The 16,678-nt window shown below is 41.9% G+C and overlaps 1 protein-coding gene across 7 annotated transcripts in view; it reads right to left on the bottom strand.

The window, feature by feature from the left end:
- ADGRB3 (adhesion G protein-coupled receptor B3) overlaps positions 1–16,678 on the bottom strand; it is a 460,870-nt gene that overhangs the window by 99,455 nt on the left and 344,737 nt on the right. For all 7 annotated transcript variants that reach the window (XM_069804588.1, XM_069804589.1, XM_069804585.1 and 4 more), the window contains one exon: positions 1,302–1,428. In XM_069804588.1, coding sequence (XP_069660689.1) covers positions 1,302–1,428 — 127 coding nt within the window. The remainder of the gene's footprint in view (positions 1–1,301; positions 1,429–16,678) is intronic.

Below are 16,678 nucleotides of genomic sequence, written 5' to 3'. Positions count from 1 at the left end.
TTATGTATTAAACAAACAGCTTGGTTTCACTGTGATATATTAAAGACCACCCAGTAATTTGTCCCAGAATTTGATTCATGCTTGTTGCAGAATTACCAAACTTTCTGACTTTTAATAACTTTGACTTCAATCCACTGTTCTCACATGCTTAATTTCCTTGGGCATCCGATTGTCTAGAAGGAATGGCAAGATATCTATGGCAACAATATCATAAGCCTTCCGTAAAGAAGCTGCAAATTTAGAATTATTTCATTTGTGTTCTGTGTATTAATAAAAAATGAAAATAAATAAATGACCTTGAAAACAAACTAGCTTTCCCTCCCGTAAAAGAAACTCTTATCATCAGATATCAGGTAGAGGTTTTTCCTCTGTATGTATATGTGCTCATGTTCTGAAACAGACATGGTATTTGCTAATACAAATGGAAAAAATTTAGATCTAAAAGTTTCAAAGGATACTGTGCCTGGTTTACCAAAATGCTTTTTAAAGCCTCAGGGTTGTATTATAAATTACATTTATCAAGATATCTTTTGTCACCCAAACAGGAGATAAGACCGATGTACTTTTAGGCCAGATCTCAGGCAGAAAGTAACATTTTATTTCAACCACTTTGTTCCAAACTGGTCTACTTTGCCATTAAAAAGAGTCTGATCATACGCTTCCAAACCCAGGAAAATGAAATTATGCCTTAGCAGGATAACTTCACAAATATTTGCTTTTTAGCTCTTTTTACATTCAGTAATACTGGGAGTGTCTGCTTATGCACTCAATGTCCCCCTTTCTCATGAAAACTTGATTATTTCTCTTACATCATATCCACAGACTACATAGAAAATCTGTGCTGAAAACGTCCAATGCAGATCTGCAATCTGTTTAACTACAGTATCTAGGGTTTTCCTACCAAGAGCAATAATACAGCCCTGCACATTCCCCTGGAAAGGCTTGCAACCTTTGAAAAGCTTGTTAAGTTGATAATTGTTCAATACAAAAGTTTCCAACACATTTGCATCACAATTAGAAGGCTTTCTCTGCAAAATTCAGAGTTCAAGAACATGCAAATTTCACTAGGATTTAGTTGTATCACGGAATCTGGAATTCTTTTCTCTGAGACACTGTGGACACCGGGAGACTAACATTTCCCTACCTGCAATATTAAACAATTCCTCAACGCAACGTCTGAAATATACCTGAGAGCAAAGCTCCATCAGCTCCCCCCCCACCCCCGCGGCCCCCCCGCTATTGCCTTTTGCATTAAAACTGGATATCCCCCCCCCACCCCCCCCTCCCGCTTTGTTACTTACTATTTCTCTAGGTTGCTGAGCCAAAATGGCGAAGGTAGAGAGACGATCACATAAGCATTTCGTATGGGATGCATCGGTAAGCACAGTTTTACATCCCTGGGTGGACCAGGTTCCCAAAGAGTCGTTCCTGCAAAGGAAAGAGAGAGGGATGGGGGGGGGCGGGGGGGGGGGGGGAGGAGGGAAAAACCGGGGATAATTACGCCTGACGGCCAGTTCCGTGAGGACACAATGCAGTTGAATGCGAGGGGAGTGTAGTGTAGTTCCCGGACAAGCGGAGAGGTACTTGTTGGCGGAGGGGGGGGACAGGACCGGCCCCCGCCGTGCGGAGCGCGGAGCGGGCAGCGGCCAGCGGAGCTGTCCGGCGCGGTGGTGCTGAAAAGCCGGCGCGCCGCGCTGCGCTGCGCGGAGCCCCGCCAGCCGCGGCAGCAGCCGCCCCCTGCGCTGCCAGCCACCTCCGAGCCTCACCAGAGCACTGCGAAAAACTCATCGGGGGAAGAGGGGGAGGCTTTTTTTCTCGCGCTTTTTTTTTTTTTTTTCACCCCTCTCCTTTCCTTTCCTACCGGCTCCCTTTTGTAAAAAATGTGGTGTTTCTTAGTTGTAGCGTCTTTTTTCTTTTTTTTTTTCTTTTTTTTTTTTTACACCCCCCCCCACCCCCACTCCCCCCACCCCCCCGTCTCGTGCATGTGGCTAGTTTAAAGGCAGATGGTTTTCAAACGTCTGTCTGGGTTATGCCAGTTGGACCGGGAGATGCCGGATCTCCTGTTCTGACAGCTATTTTTTTGCTGAGGATTTTTGGGTTTTCGGTTGTTGTTTTTAGTGATCAGCCTTAGAAATTTCACCCTGGAAACGGCAGCATCAGATGCCTCCAACTCTGGCCTTAGCTCCGGCAGAGGGGTGGATTTCAGTACAGCAGCACACAACATCACCAAAGAGACACACGAGTTCGCCCTCCAGACATCACTCAGTCAACTCGCCTTTCCCTAGCTCCCTCCCCCTTCTCGATTTCTTTTTCTTGGGGTGGCAGCACCACGCTAACCCCAAGCCAAAGCGATCATTTGCTGGCACCTTTTGCCAACCGCCCCTAAACAAAACAAGATGATTAACACAGCCCCCAAATTCAATTAGACATTCAATATGCTAATGCAAGGTCTGAAACCCACCCCAGCAGAACAATAAAAATGGTATCAACCCACGTTTTCTTTGTGCGGGTAAGGAGAGGGAGAGGGAGAGACAAAAAAATCATCTCTCCTTTTTCCTGAACTGCAGCAGGGGGGGAAATCATTTCTACAGGAAAAAGGGGTTGGTTTCATCCAAAGCAAACCTATTATCTTTACATATGTTGTGTTTAGAGAACAACAATTGGGTTTCTTTCATCTTTTTTCCCCTCCTTTCATGTCCAGGGAGCAACTGCAACGACTCTGCTGTAAGCAGCAGCCTGTGCGCTGTCAATTCCTGGCCATTTCACCTCAGGTCACTAAATGACTTGAAAAAAGAAAAACGAAGGGGGAAGAAACAAGGTGGGGGAATAATAATCTCCAGTCCCTGTGATCACCCTTGTTTCACCTCTTCTGCCTCGACAACCCACCTTTGTGAGGGATTCTATATGCCGGGGCCCTCATGCAAAGGCAATTGGTTATCTCAAGCCTGCTCTCAGAGCGCAGTTCACCCCAGCCCACCTTGGCATTTTGCGCCACTAGTTTTTGAACACACACCAGATGTAACCCTTACACGCTATTGTCTTCGGAACAGTATCCTGTAATAAACAAAACAAACGGCAACTGAGGGAAATAACTGAGAGAAAATCACCAATTCTTCAAGGCACTAAAGCCGTCTATTAGCTCTCCTTCACAAATTGTGTCTTTCAGAGAGCCACAGGCTAAATCAACATCCACTCTGAAAAAATATAGTTACATATTCTAAATCCTGAAGCATTATCTTCTGCATAACTTAAGCAATTTATTTCATTAGCTTTCCTGTCTCTTACCTTATTGTGACACACAGTTAAGGCCAAATGAAATGCATTTATCTGTGCTGATTAAATATTAAAGCATGATAGCTTAAGAGAAAGTGACATGTTTTAAAACAAAAGGATGGTATTATTCATCCTGAGAATAAGATTTAATATATTGAATTCACCCTATGCTGAAAAGCACTGGATGCACAATGCATACAGTTAGCGCTAAATCTTTGCAGATGGTGTCCAATGCACAGAGTTAGACAAGCTCTAATTATAAAAGGTAGACAACCACAGAGACCAGTTTAATTTAAAACAAAACATCTGTTACAATTATAATTATATTTAAATTAGTATAAATCATGGGCAGTCCACCAGGTTTAGAGGGGCTCATTCTGTTCTTCAAGTCACTTGTGCAAACACAAAATTCCAGTCATACATTAGCTGAGCAGTTCAGTGTTGTACTATATCACCAGGTATTACAAAAAAATAAAAAAATACACTACACATTTTGCAAAACTTCTTGAATTCTACTGAAAATTTTAGTGGAATTTCCAAAAGCACTCTGAAATGAAGGAAGTGCTCTAATTGAATTTAACAATAAGACACCCATTGACACGGCAGGAGCAGTCAGTCTAACATGGACACTTTTTACATTTAATTGTTCGTTTTTTCAGTGATACACTTCAATTGTAAATGTATGATTGCTAACTCACTCAGAGATGCTGGACATTTTGACTTGCTGCCATAAAACCAGTATTTGGTTTTAGGTATAAAGTAAATAAGGAGGGGAAACATAGAGTTAAAACTAATGTATTATATTTAGTGTATCTCAGTGCTACACTTTTTATGAAGTCCCCCATCTATGATCTGTCCCTCTTATAATGCAACTCTTCTGGGCCAACCAGGATCTCTCTCACATTTGGAAGTTTCATTCCTTTTCGTTGTGATTTTCTTTGACTCTGTGTCTAATGTTTAGGGTTAGCATATGAATATGCAAAAGGGCACCTATTATTCCCGTGAATCTTTCTTGTTATGCAGAAAGCTATAAAGGAGTGACAGGTACTATTAACACATGTTCTATTTATATCAAGGAAAATTACCAAATTGAAAATACATAGCAAATATAGATGTAGCTTCATGCCCATTATTGGCAATTTTGTACTGTTCCACTGAGCTACAGAAGATTTAATCAACCTGGCAGAATTCCCATGGTACAAGCAAAGGAATTCCCAAGAAGCATAGATTCACCGTTGCAGATCCTGTGTCATCCTGCAGCTGAGGCAGGGGAAAGAGCAGGGGAAGGAGGGAAGTAGGGGAAAAAGTCTAAGCAGGATGTCATTTGGGCCCATGGATCTATGGCTAATACGGCATAAGCACTAGAAAAACCTCAGCTCCAACATTTGCCTGTGAGCCTGTCCTTCTCAGAGTAGTCTTACAGTTAGAGGAATGCCGGAGTGTCCTTTCAAAACCTTTTCAGAGTTTAATGTAAACTTCTTAGTTCTAATCAAGGATTGGGAACATACTGTGCAATAAAAAAGATGGCCAAATGATGTACAGAAAAGCATTTTAAACATGTATGACATAGAAGAAATAATGCGATTTTTACTCTTTAATAATGTATTATGCAATATTGCATGATATGTAAGTGATGCTCACTACTGAAAACAACAATATGACTGTCTCAGATGTTGAAATGGAAATGTAGTTTATAGGATAGAAGCATTTTTGTAGAATAAAAAAAAAAATCATTCACAGACACAACTGCCAATCTGACACACACTGATAATCAAGCCACATTTGATATGCTATCAACTATGTTTCCCTTATTTTGCAGTATTATTCTCGGTCTCATGACATAGTTTACCACTTACTATTGACATATTTTTTAAAATTAATAATATACATGTCTTACTAATTGCATTGTTTTGTCTACTTTAACATATTGAAAAATCAAAATCAGCTATGACATTGCTGTCAAAACCACTCAGTAAATGGACTTCACCTCATATTGTACACTGTCTACCTTGTTAGTTTATTTTGAAGAATTTTTTTCAAATGAAAGATTGTTTTTGGATGGAGATGCTGTGAGACAGAGAAGAAGGAAGTTAACAATACCGTTAACTGTTCTTTCCCCGTTGGCAAGTAGTGATCCAAGTAGTTGCCTGGGTTTTGATCATCATGAATGAAGAATTAACACCTTGGCTATACATACATGATGGTAGCTTACTTTAGTAATTTCTTTGATGAATGTTATCTGCGCTTAAAGTAGGATGAGAAATCTTTTCGATCATTAAGTTACATTACTTAAATAACAGCAAGAAGCTGTTATTTAAGTATTTAATAACAGCTTTATAGAAAGCAAACTACATAGAAGTTAAGAAATTATGATATTGTTTCTCCTGAGATAATTTCAATAATCCCTACTTCTTGGGTATGTACATTATTATACTTTTTCTTTTTTTTCCCCCTGTTCAACTAGGTGCTGTTTTTCCTTTAGGACAGACTTTGGTATTCCAACTCTATTCTCAGTAAAGAATGACATATAATGATGAGAAGCACATGGAAAATGCAGACATAAGAAATTTTTTTAGCCTAGTAAAAGATAGGAAAGAAGCTCATGGCCCTTCTGAGTAGCAGATTACATACATCATTGTGCCTGTTCAGATGTGCTGGCTGGCACATTAGTGAGGATAAAGTCCTTCCAACACCTGCTTACTTCTTTGCACCTGGACCTAAAATCCCAGGGAAGCCATAGGGAAGGTTCAACTGCAGAAGTCTCCTTTCAGTTGTGCATCTCCATATGCCTGAGACATGACCTAACTCTTAGTATGCATAATTTCTACTGTGATCAATCTTATCCCTACCAGTAGTATATGGCAACATCTGGTTTATCTCCATGGTTTTTCCTAAAGTAAAAAAAAAAAAAAAAAAAGGAATGAAAGAAAAAAAAACACAAAGAAAAGGTGGATGGAAACACGCTTTGCTTAATAATGTCACACAGAAAACTGTAGTCTAACAAAGTATTGTTTACCCTGAAATTGTTAACGTGTCATTATGACTTAGGGCTTTTTTTCCCCTCACACAATTTAGAAAAACTAATGCATGAAATCATGGAAATGAAAAGAAATAGACTGGACAAAAATAACTGCCTTATGACTACATGTCTAAAATACCACAAATGTCCCAAAAAGGATGTCTGGATTTGTGCGGTATCAGAAGAAAAAGCTGGGTGATGAATATCTTGCAATTGGATCTCCAACCAGAATCCTGTAAGGAGTTCATTTTCCTAAAGAATAAGGCCGCTTTTCCAGTTCAGGCATTGAACTGTTTATTTTTCCTCAATGACATACTTGTGAATTTATTTTTTTGCCAAAGAAAGTAGAAATCCTTGAAAAAATATTTTTCTTGCTGATCTTTACATCAAAAATAAATTGTATTTGAATAATTTTTTTTGTAAAACAAATGTGCATCTGGGCTGGAAACCAAGTTTTATTCCAATGTGATTTAAACCAGGTGAGATATTAAACCCTGAAAAGTAGGTTTTATAACAGAGCCATTTAGTTATAAGCATACATTGTTACATTAACTTTCTAATAATGTACAACTCATAGAAAGGTCCAAGGCAAGATCAAAAATTACCTTGGTTATCAGTTTGACTACTATATACAAATGGTTCATCAAAAGGGGAGCTATGGAAGTGAGCATTAATGCTTGGGGGAATATTTTATTACTCTTTATAACTTTCCTGTTCGTACAGTTTAGGGCATGATCTAGTACACAGTGTGCATAAGGTGCGCTGTAATCAATAGTTGCCCTGTCATTAGCATACTGCAAGTGCATCAGAGTGTAAAAGGAAAAGAAATTCTAAAGGACTGATATGACAAAAACAGGATGAGACAAATACTAGGAATTTCCTGCCTCCTACTGCATAGTTCTTAATTACTGGTGCTCTGTACTACTGCTATAATGCAGATGTTTCATTATTAGAGTTACAGGATCCATTCATGGTTTTGAACAACATCAGACGCACTACAGTCACTCAGCTCTACTTCTGTATTTTAAAGAGTCTAATGCATGAATATTTGACCAAGAGCGTTCTCCCCCCTTTCCCAAGATTATAGAGAAAATCTCCAAAGAGGTTGAGTGTTGGTGCATCAAAAAAATGAGGGAAACCAATCACTTTCCATAGCTTCATCTCTGACCCTGTAGATGCTCTCAGAGAAAGTAGCATAGGATTAAGTACTGGGTGTTCCTGCTATGCATGCACTGCCAAAGGATGTAGGTATCTGCTGAGGATTTATGAGAACTACAACTTCTTTCCCCATGGACCTCCAGAATGAATGGAGCAGACAAGAGGCCACACCTCCCTTCCAGGATATCTTGTCCCAAGATAACGATTTCCTAGAAACTACAAGAAGCAACAGAGGGATATTTCTTATTTTCATAAAAACAATAACTGAAGCAAACTGGCCAGCTCTACTACAAATTCTACAGTGAATTGCTGTCTCCCTTCCTTCCTGATAAGCTCTCATTTATTATCAGTCTGTACTCTAATTTTGTCTTTCATTTCAATATAGCGTTGCTAAGTTGGTTTACTGTGAAAGGGAGATAAAACTGATAATGCTGAATGACCAAGACATCAGGGATCATGTTACATTTTGCGAGCACGCATTACTTAACTGTGGGTACATTTACAGATCAGGCTCCTCATTTAAGTTGCTGTGTGACATATTTGGTTTCTTAGGGCAAAGTCATATAGAGACTTGCTATGTTAAAATGTAGATTCTCAAAGTTTGCAGTAGTGAGTTTAGTAGCATTTTGGATATTTATAAAATTGCTCAGTTTCAATTAGGTTCATTTTATAGGATAACATTATCACACATTTAGTAGTAAAAAAGAGTCCAACAAATATTTTATTAGCTTTCACTCTTCACAAAATCAGTAAAGTCTTTCATATTTGTTTGTTCAGACTATAAATATTTAGGTAGATTTATGGTGATCTAAGGAAAAACTGTCAAGTAGTGTTTTCCCAATGATCAACTCATGAAATCTTCCACACTGTACTATTATTCACAGGGACTCTTCGCAAAAAGGATCCTTGTAAATTCTACATTTCCAGGGGCTGGAAAAGATTAGGGGCTCAGAAGTTTATCCTGGAAATTAAGAACGTCAAAGCCTGCATCAGGGTTGTAGCTATCGCTAATGTTTCTTCCAAATGACAAGATTAGCAATAAAGCGTAGGATCATCAGTTCAAGTTTCAAGGCCAGCTGTGACCATCAGGGAGAGGAATAAGTGTGAAAGGGAATTGATGAGGGGAAGAACAGAGGCTGGGTTTCCATCACTGTTACTGTTACAACATCCTACGCTATTTTAGATTGAATGGACAGATAAAACTAAAAACAGCACATGTCCAGTCTCCTCAGAGAGTGCTTTGAATTAGGCTCCGGAGATGCCAACCGTAATGCAGGAAGAAAGTTAAGCCACAAAATGAGAATGGCAGAAGCAAACATACTAAGTGATCAGGCACTGAAATGATGCTCATTGCTCTGGTGATGCAAAAGAGAGCTGAGCTCTCTTTTGGAGCTAGATGTGTACATGTTACCTCTCAAAATCTGAAGTTAGGTTCACCTCGAAGATGGGCAGCGGTACGTCCCCCCTTTATCCAACAGCTCAGTGGGTGTGAGATAGAAGAGGCGAGTTCAATTTCCTTCTCTGCAGAAGGGGTGTTAAATAGATATTTCACAGCAGATGACCTAACCCCAGACTACAGTGTATTCTGGCGTGAGAGTACCCTCAGCCCTTCTTGTTGAAGTAGGTGCTCAGTGAACAGAACTATGGATTGGGCCAGAGGGTGAAGCAAAGCACGGACTTGGTAGCCATACCGCAGGAAGACGGGGATTGGCACCTGCGTTCCGGTTCCTGCGCCACTCAGTATCACTGACCCAGCAGATGGAGCGTTCAAACGTCAGTGTTACAGGCTCTCTGAAGACCCTCAGGTTTCATACCTGGTCCTTCATATCTTAGCTGCATGACTAAGAACCCTCCTCGTTGTCAGCTGCTCCTCGCCTGTATCTTGTGATACCACCTGCTGCTCCCACACAATCCTACAGCGTATCCCACAACTCTGGTATTACCTGGGGGTTCTCTGAAGAATGTGCTGTGGAGCTATGGCAACTGGAGCTAAGTTGTCTCAGTGTCCAATTTTAAAGAAAGAAGTAAAGACTTTTTGCTGTCCGCTTACACTTTGAAAACAAACTTAACTCAAGCCAGACTGAGATAAAACAAATAAAAAATAGGACACAGTTACAAATGTTTATAAGACACAAAAAAGGAAATAAAATAAAACTGATGTTTGCTCTACTGACACAGGGACTATGTCAGCAGTATGTCTCCCCTTTTATCCAGCTGTTATTCTGCAAGATTTCCCAAACATTCAGTTTCTAAAGAGTTCTATTTTCTGTATAAGTTAGGCCTCAGGTTATGTCCTTTTCCTCGTGTAAGACACTTGCTTTTTATAACCAAACCTCTTTTGTAAGTCTTCCCCAGGAGTCTAAACAGATCTAATCTGTTTTTCCTTAAATGCATTGATTTCTTTCTTATTTGGGAGATAATATGACCATCCCTCTTAATTAAAATAAGTATTTTTTTTTCTTCCTTAGAGGTGTCTCTTTGTTAGAGCAGATGTTATCTTGTGTACCTGGCTGGCCAATTAACAACTGCTTCAATAAGAGTAATGCTTTCTCCCTATTCTCTCCTTGGTGAGTCAGAGTGCACCCTGACTGAACCTGCACCAAATCTTCCATTGGTTATCTAAGGCTGCACATTAAAAACACATTTGATACAAATACCTCAGTGGGACAAAGGCATATATAGCTTGCTGTTGGCTCTTGACCGAGATCAGACACATAGTAATTAGCCAGTCTGAGGTGACGAGGGGTTTGTAGTGACTGATGCTTAACATCTTCGGTCGGACATCTTTTCTTCAGTGAAAACCTTAACTACAGATTGCAAAAGTGAGTAGTCTTTCCCTTTCAGACCAACACTTAGTTATAATATGAAAGAGTAGGACTAATGGTGAACAGAGGGAATTAGAGAAGCTTCATTACTCTAAAATGCCCTACAGCCCAGAGATTTGGTCATTCCTCCTGAAAAGGTTCTGAATTTTGCAAGCACAGATGAGACCTCACCTTGGGTAAGTGTCTCCTGTCCTGGGTGACTTTTCTAACCATTCAACTATTGGACAAAAGAACTATAGTATCAGTCTTCATGCATGTACTGTTCATGTTTTATGTAGCAGCCAATTCACTGCTAAGTAAAGGCCAGAGTCAAGAATGACAGAGAGATGACTTGTTTATGAGCATATTAGAATGAAGACTTCATGGCCAAGCAGCTTACCATAAAACTCATAAGAGCCTCTGGATTTAAGATCCTCCAGAGTTGTACAGTGACTGGAAAGAAGGTCTGATGGAGCCATTGAGGAATGAGGTACCTATAGTGGCAGGTATCTGCCTACCTCATACAATGACTGAAACTTTATTAAAATGGGGCAATGTAACAAATCTGTGCAAGCAGTTGAGATGCAGTGACTTTGTCTATGCCTAGCTGACAGCAAATGTAATGCAATGTAGCTAAACACAAAGCTTTCTTACAGTGCTGTTTACGATCCAATTAAAAAGCAAAACTAAACAACCCAGATATTGCTAAAGCTAATAGATGTAAGCTGTACATTGAAAACTATAATTCACAGAGCTAACTTCTATAACATTATAAAGTAACGCATCTTTTTGTCTTAATAATTTTCACTTCTTTAAGATGTGGGAAAATCATTGTGATTACAGAGTCAAATAAAGTCAAGTACAGATTTAATAAAAAGAGGCTCTTTTGTTTAAAGAAAAAGAAGATGTAGGAGACACCTCCCTAATGTATATTTTAGACTCTTCTAAGCTGGTCTTAGCCTTGATGTTCTTGCCTTTCAGTAAGGCTTCTTACCTTAGGACGTATTAATCTGTCTGCTCAGCTTCCAGACTCAAAATGGTTTGAATGTAGCCACTTGGAGTGCAGTTACGTGAGCTACTGCTCACCTGAATCTTCCTGAGTGGATGTATTTACTGGCCAACTGCCCAGTAAAGTAAATTACACCCAGCTGACATGCTTTTTAATACCACTCACACCTGTGTAATGGTAGAGTTGCCTAAAACAAAGTCAGCTGATAATGATAACCTCCAGAGATAACATCTAAACTGTTGTACCTTGGTTTTTGCTAGGAGTGCCTAGTACAGAGGCAGAAGAAAGAAGTGTGCATCACACTGCATCACAACACGTGAAAACGGATGCTTCTGTATTTCATCTGGAAAATGCTGGAGAAAGTATGAAGGTCTGCACTGTGCCATGTCTGGACAGTGAACTTTATGTACCAGGGATTGTGTTGACTCAATAGTACAAGGGCACGTGTTGCAGAGGAGGCCGCTGTGGTGCACAAGGTCCAGTGGATTCTGTGGACATGCTCTCCGTTTGATCTGCACATGTACGATATGTCTGATGCATTCGCAACACAACAGACAATTTGCATGTGTAACAACTGTACATCTGGAAGTCCCAGAAAAATTTACTGCACTGAGCAGTGGCAATACAGGATTTAAGTCCTCTTATTCCTCTGGTAAATCCATTTCAGCTAGTCACATATAAGCTAGATTGTGTGTTTAGACAAATATGACTGCTGGCATTAAAAACTATATAAATTGGTTAAGAGGTTGGCTAAGTGCTTTTATTTCACAGTCTAGAAAAAAAGGGATAGAGGAGGTGTTGGGGAGTGTGTGCCTTAACTAGATGCCAAAAAAAGCCTGTCTGAACAAATGAGAGAAGCTTACTAGCCTATCCACTTTCTTCCATCTCCTGAGAATATTTTTTGTTTGTGCGTGGCTTCCTTGGGGGAAACAGCACAAGAAGAATTCCCGATGCTCTGCAGGTATAGGGGTTGTAATAATGGGCTTGTCTTCTGTCGACTGGCAAAGCTGGTGTACTCTTCAGCCTCCATATGTGGTAGAAAAGAACTGAAAAAAGTGTCCCCGAATAAACAATGTTAATGCACTAATGGTCTACCCACATTATATAGCACCTTTCCTGAAGGTGAAAACCTTATATATGGCACCTTTCTTGAAGGTGAAAACCTTAAAACAGAGACAGACAGTATCATCCTGAATCTCAGCATGAGGCACAGGAAAATTAAGAGACATCCCTAGGACTCAAGGCCAAAATAAAAATGTGAAGGTAAACTACTTCTAGGCTCAAAATAAAATGCAACCAAATACAGTGCTATATTTATTTCCTTCTCTCTCTATATGGAGGTTCATACACTATTTTTGATGCTTACAACATTATATCACATAGAATACTGAAAGTATACATACCTAAATCATATCCAGTAACATTATTCAGTTAAGGTTGCCATTTTTGCGGAATGGAATCAACTCTCATTGGCATGAAGGGCATATCACAAGCTGTCTGTCTGTCTGCCTGTGATGTGTCACATAGATGTGGCATGCTTTAGTTGAAAACTCCAAATCTGAAATGCCTTTCCCTTCAGTCAGTGTTGCAAGTAGCAACTGCTACAGTGTCTTCTTACATTTTGAAGTAATTTGCATTCTGTTATGTTCTTACGCTACTTCATGTTTTAAAAGTGCAATAAATAAAGAATACAATTAATTTAGATTACACCACTCGATCTGAATTATATACAGACTACTTAGTACATGAAGCTTATTAGCTAGAATATATCTTCTAGAAATTACATAATGATGAGTGCAATTGCAATCATTGTCTGTGCATATATAGTATTCAGGGAATGTCATGAATCCACTTCATGTCGGTGCATGCTGTGTATTGATTGGACCTGTCAACTTCAATGGAGTATCCTCAGTATAACTCACATCGGAACCTGGCACTATATTTTGATCTCTCAGACAGCTAAATGATACCTAAAATTACATATAAGCAAACATCTTTCTATTGACTATGCATTGGAGAAAACTTATGTGTATATTTTAATCCAAAGATGCTAGAGCATGTCAGCGCATGATGTGTTCTTCAGTTATATTAGTTTTTGGCAGGGCTTTGGAAATAGCAAAACAGAAAATATGACTACGCCACTAAAAAAGTCTGCGGTATGCCCACATTTGGAATGCAGTATGCAGTTCTGATCTCTTCCTAACTCAAACAGATCTAGTGGAACTAGGAAAGCTATAGGGAAAGGGGACAAGGTGACAGAAGATATGGGACAGCTTCCCTAAGGTAAGTCCCTCCAGTCTGGGTAAGGGGTGGTCCAGGGAGGTCTGATAAAGGTCTGTAAGAGTGCCACAGTGAAAATGAACGAGAAATCATTGTTTGTTATTCCTTGTAATATAAGATCTAAGGGCATTACATGAAATTATTAGGCTGTATATTCAAAACAAACAATAGGAGGCATTTCTTCTCACAGGGTGTAGTTAAACTGTGGAAATCATTGCCACAGGAGGTTATAAATGACAGAAGATTGTGTGACCTGAAAGAGTGATTAGATAAATTCACAGACAAAAAAAATCCTTTAAGGCTACGGCACACAAAGATAAAAAATCTGACTGTACATCACAAACCTGTTGGAATTTGGAAGGCATACCAGGGGAATATCTGCTAAATAAGTACTTTGTTCTTAAGCACTCTTCTAGGCATTTGTTAACAGCCACTGTGGCAGGCAGGATGCTGGGGCTAGACTAATCTTTCTCCTGTTCAGCCCAGCTTATGCTTTAACTATTATTCCTGGCTTAAAGCTTTCGCTTTCAAATTAATCACATTTCCGTTTGCCGGTCGTTCCATATTGCACGCGTGTCGCCGAGGCGAGCAGCTCCGGCGCCGGCGGGATCCGCAGCGGAGCGCTCCAGCGCGGTGCACGGCAGGGTTTCCCCAACCGGGGCTGGGGGGGAACCTACGGGGGACCCGAAAATCCCGCCAGGAGCCCACCGCTCGCACCACGGCGGCCAACGAGACCTGGAGCAACATCGGCCAAGCCGCCCCCCACGTATAAAAGGCAGCCCTGGGGAGCAGCAGCGACCAGGACCTGGCGCGGCAGTCAGTTTGGGGACAGAAGGGCATGTGGGAAGGGTGCCGGAGCCCTGCCAGATCGACCAGGGAGCAATGGTACCCAGCCGGCAGAAAGCCACGGCATCTCTAAGCTCGGCACCCAACGCAACTGGTGCAGCTTGCCAGAGCGAGCGTCGGTGGGAAGACGCTGCCGGCCGGGTGCGGGGCATCGGCAGCGAGCGGAGCTGTGGGAGGTGTGCCCGGGGAGAGGAGATCCTCTGCTTAGTGACAGAGCTCCGGGAGGAGCGGCGTGGGTTGAGGAGTATCGGGGAGTCGAGAGATAGACCACTGGAATCACACCCTGCCGGCAGACTGGACGCGTGATACGGAGGATTCCCTGTCCTCTCTCCACCTGGCTGAACGCGGCGACTTAAGGGATGGGGCCGATGGCCACCAGCTCCTGCCCGGCGCAGCGGGCACGTCTCCTCTGTGACTGGAACCGAACAATAACGAGGACGATGGTTCATCCAGCTTGGAGGTGTCACCGAGGTCAAGCCGGTCTACGCCCTGCGTCAGAACCGCTTCCAAAAAGAAAAAAAGATGGGTCATTGTCATAGGAGACTCCCTTCTGGAGGGAACAGAAGACCCAACATGCAGACCCGACCCACTGCTTAGGGAATTCTGCTGCCTCCCCGGGGCCTGGGTTAAAGACGTGAAGAGAAAGCTTCCTACCCTGGTACGGCCCTCAGATCATCATCCGTTGTTGATTTTTCAGGGAGGCAGAGATGAAGTTGCAACAAGAAGTCAAGAGAGACTTCAGGGCCTTGGGACAACTGTTTAAGGGGTCAGGAGCACAAGTAATGTTCTCCTCTGTCCTTCTAGTTGTGGGGAATGATGAGGGAAGAAACAGGAAGAGCCAGCAGATCAATATCTGGCTCCGAGCCTGGTGTCACCGGCAGAATTTTGGGTTTTTTGATCACAGGTCATGAGTTAGCAGGGCTCATTGAAAGAGCTTTAAACTAGATTTGAAGGGGGAAAGGGATAAAATCAGGCTCACTAGAGATAAGCCTGGGGCCAGCACGCCAATGTTTGAGGGACGGTGTGCTAGCAAGGTCCTCCAGTCTGCCGTCTCAGTGGAGGTAAGGAATGGAGACCCATGCGGCAGCAAAGACGCAAAGGTTATTGATGTGTTAGAAACCCTGGGGGTGCCTGAGAATGGTCACATAGCAATTAGGGCTTCTCCCCACAAAAAGGTGGTGGAATCAATAGCCCAACTGAAGTGCTTCTACACAAGTGCACACAGCACGGGCAACAAACTGAAAGAGCTGGAAGCCATTGTGCAGCGGGAAAACTATGATATAGTTGCCATCACAGAAACATGGTGGGATGACTCACATAACTGGAGTGCTGCAATGGACGGCTATAAATTCTTCGGAAGGAACAGGCAAGGAAGGAGAGGCGGTGGGGTAGCCCTGAGTGTTAGGGAGTGTTTTGACTGTCTAGAGCTTGATGATGGTGATGAAAGTGTCAAGTGTTTATGGATAAGAATCAGGGGAAGGACCAACAAGGCAGTTATCATGGTGGGAGTCTGTTATAGACCCCCCCAACCAGGATGAAGAGGCAGACAACATATTCTATAAGCAGCTAGAAGAAGTCTCATGATTGCTAGCCCTTGTTCTCATGGGGGACTTCAACTTAGCAGATGTCTGCTGGAAATACAACACAGCAGAGAAGAAACAGCCCAGGAGGCTCCTGGAGTGTGTGGAAGAGAACTTGCTGACACAGCTGGTGAGCGAGCCAACTAGGGAAGGAGCCCCGCTGGAGCTGTTGTTCGTGAACAGAGAAGGACTTGGGTGAGGTGATGGTTGGAGGCTGTCTTGGGCACAGCGATCATGAAATGACAGTTTTCAGTTCTCGGAGAAGTAAGGAGGGGGGTCAGCAGAACTGCCACCTTGGACTTCTGGAGGGCAGATTTTGGCCTGTTTAGGAGCCTGGTTGACAGAGTCCCTTTGGAGGCAGTCCTGAAGGGCAGAGGAATCCAGGAAGGTTGGAAATTCTTCAAGAAGGAAATCTGAAAGGCGCAGGAATAGGCTGTCCCCATGTGCTGAAAGATGAGCCGGCGGGGAAGAAGACCAGCCTGGCTGAACAGAGAGCTTTGGCTGGAATTCAGTGAAAAAAAGGAGAGTTTATAACCTTTGGAAGAAGGGGCTGGCAACCCATGAGGACTACAAGGATGTCGTGAGGTTATGCAGGGAGAAAACTAGAAGGGCCAAAGCCCAACTAGAAATTAATCTGGCTACTGCCATACAAGACAATAAAACATGTTTCTATAAATACATTATCAACAAAAGGAGGGCTAAGGAGAAT

Source organism: Haliaeetus albicilla, chromosome 17 (assembly GCF_947461875.1).
Source record: "Haliaeetus albicilla chromosome 17, bHalAlb1.1, whole genome shotgun sequence".
In the NCBI taxonomy this organism is placed as follows: Eukaryota; Metazoa; Chordata; class Aves; order Accipitriformes; family Accipitridae; genus Haliaeetus; species Haliaeetus albicilla.
This window is presented reverse-complemented; position numbering and strand designations above follow the sequence as displayed.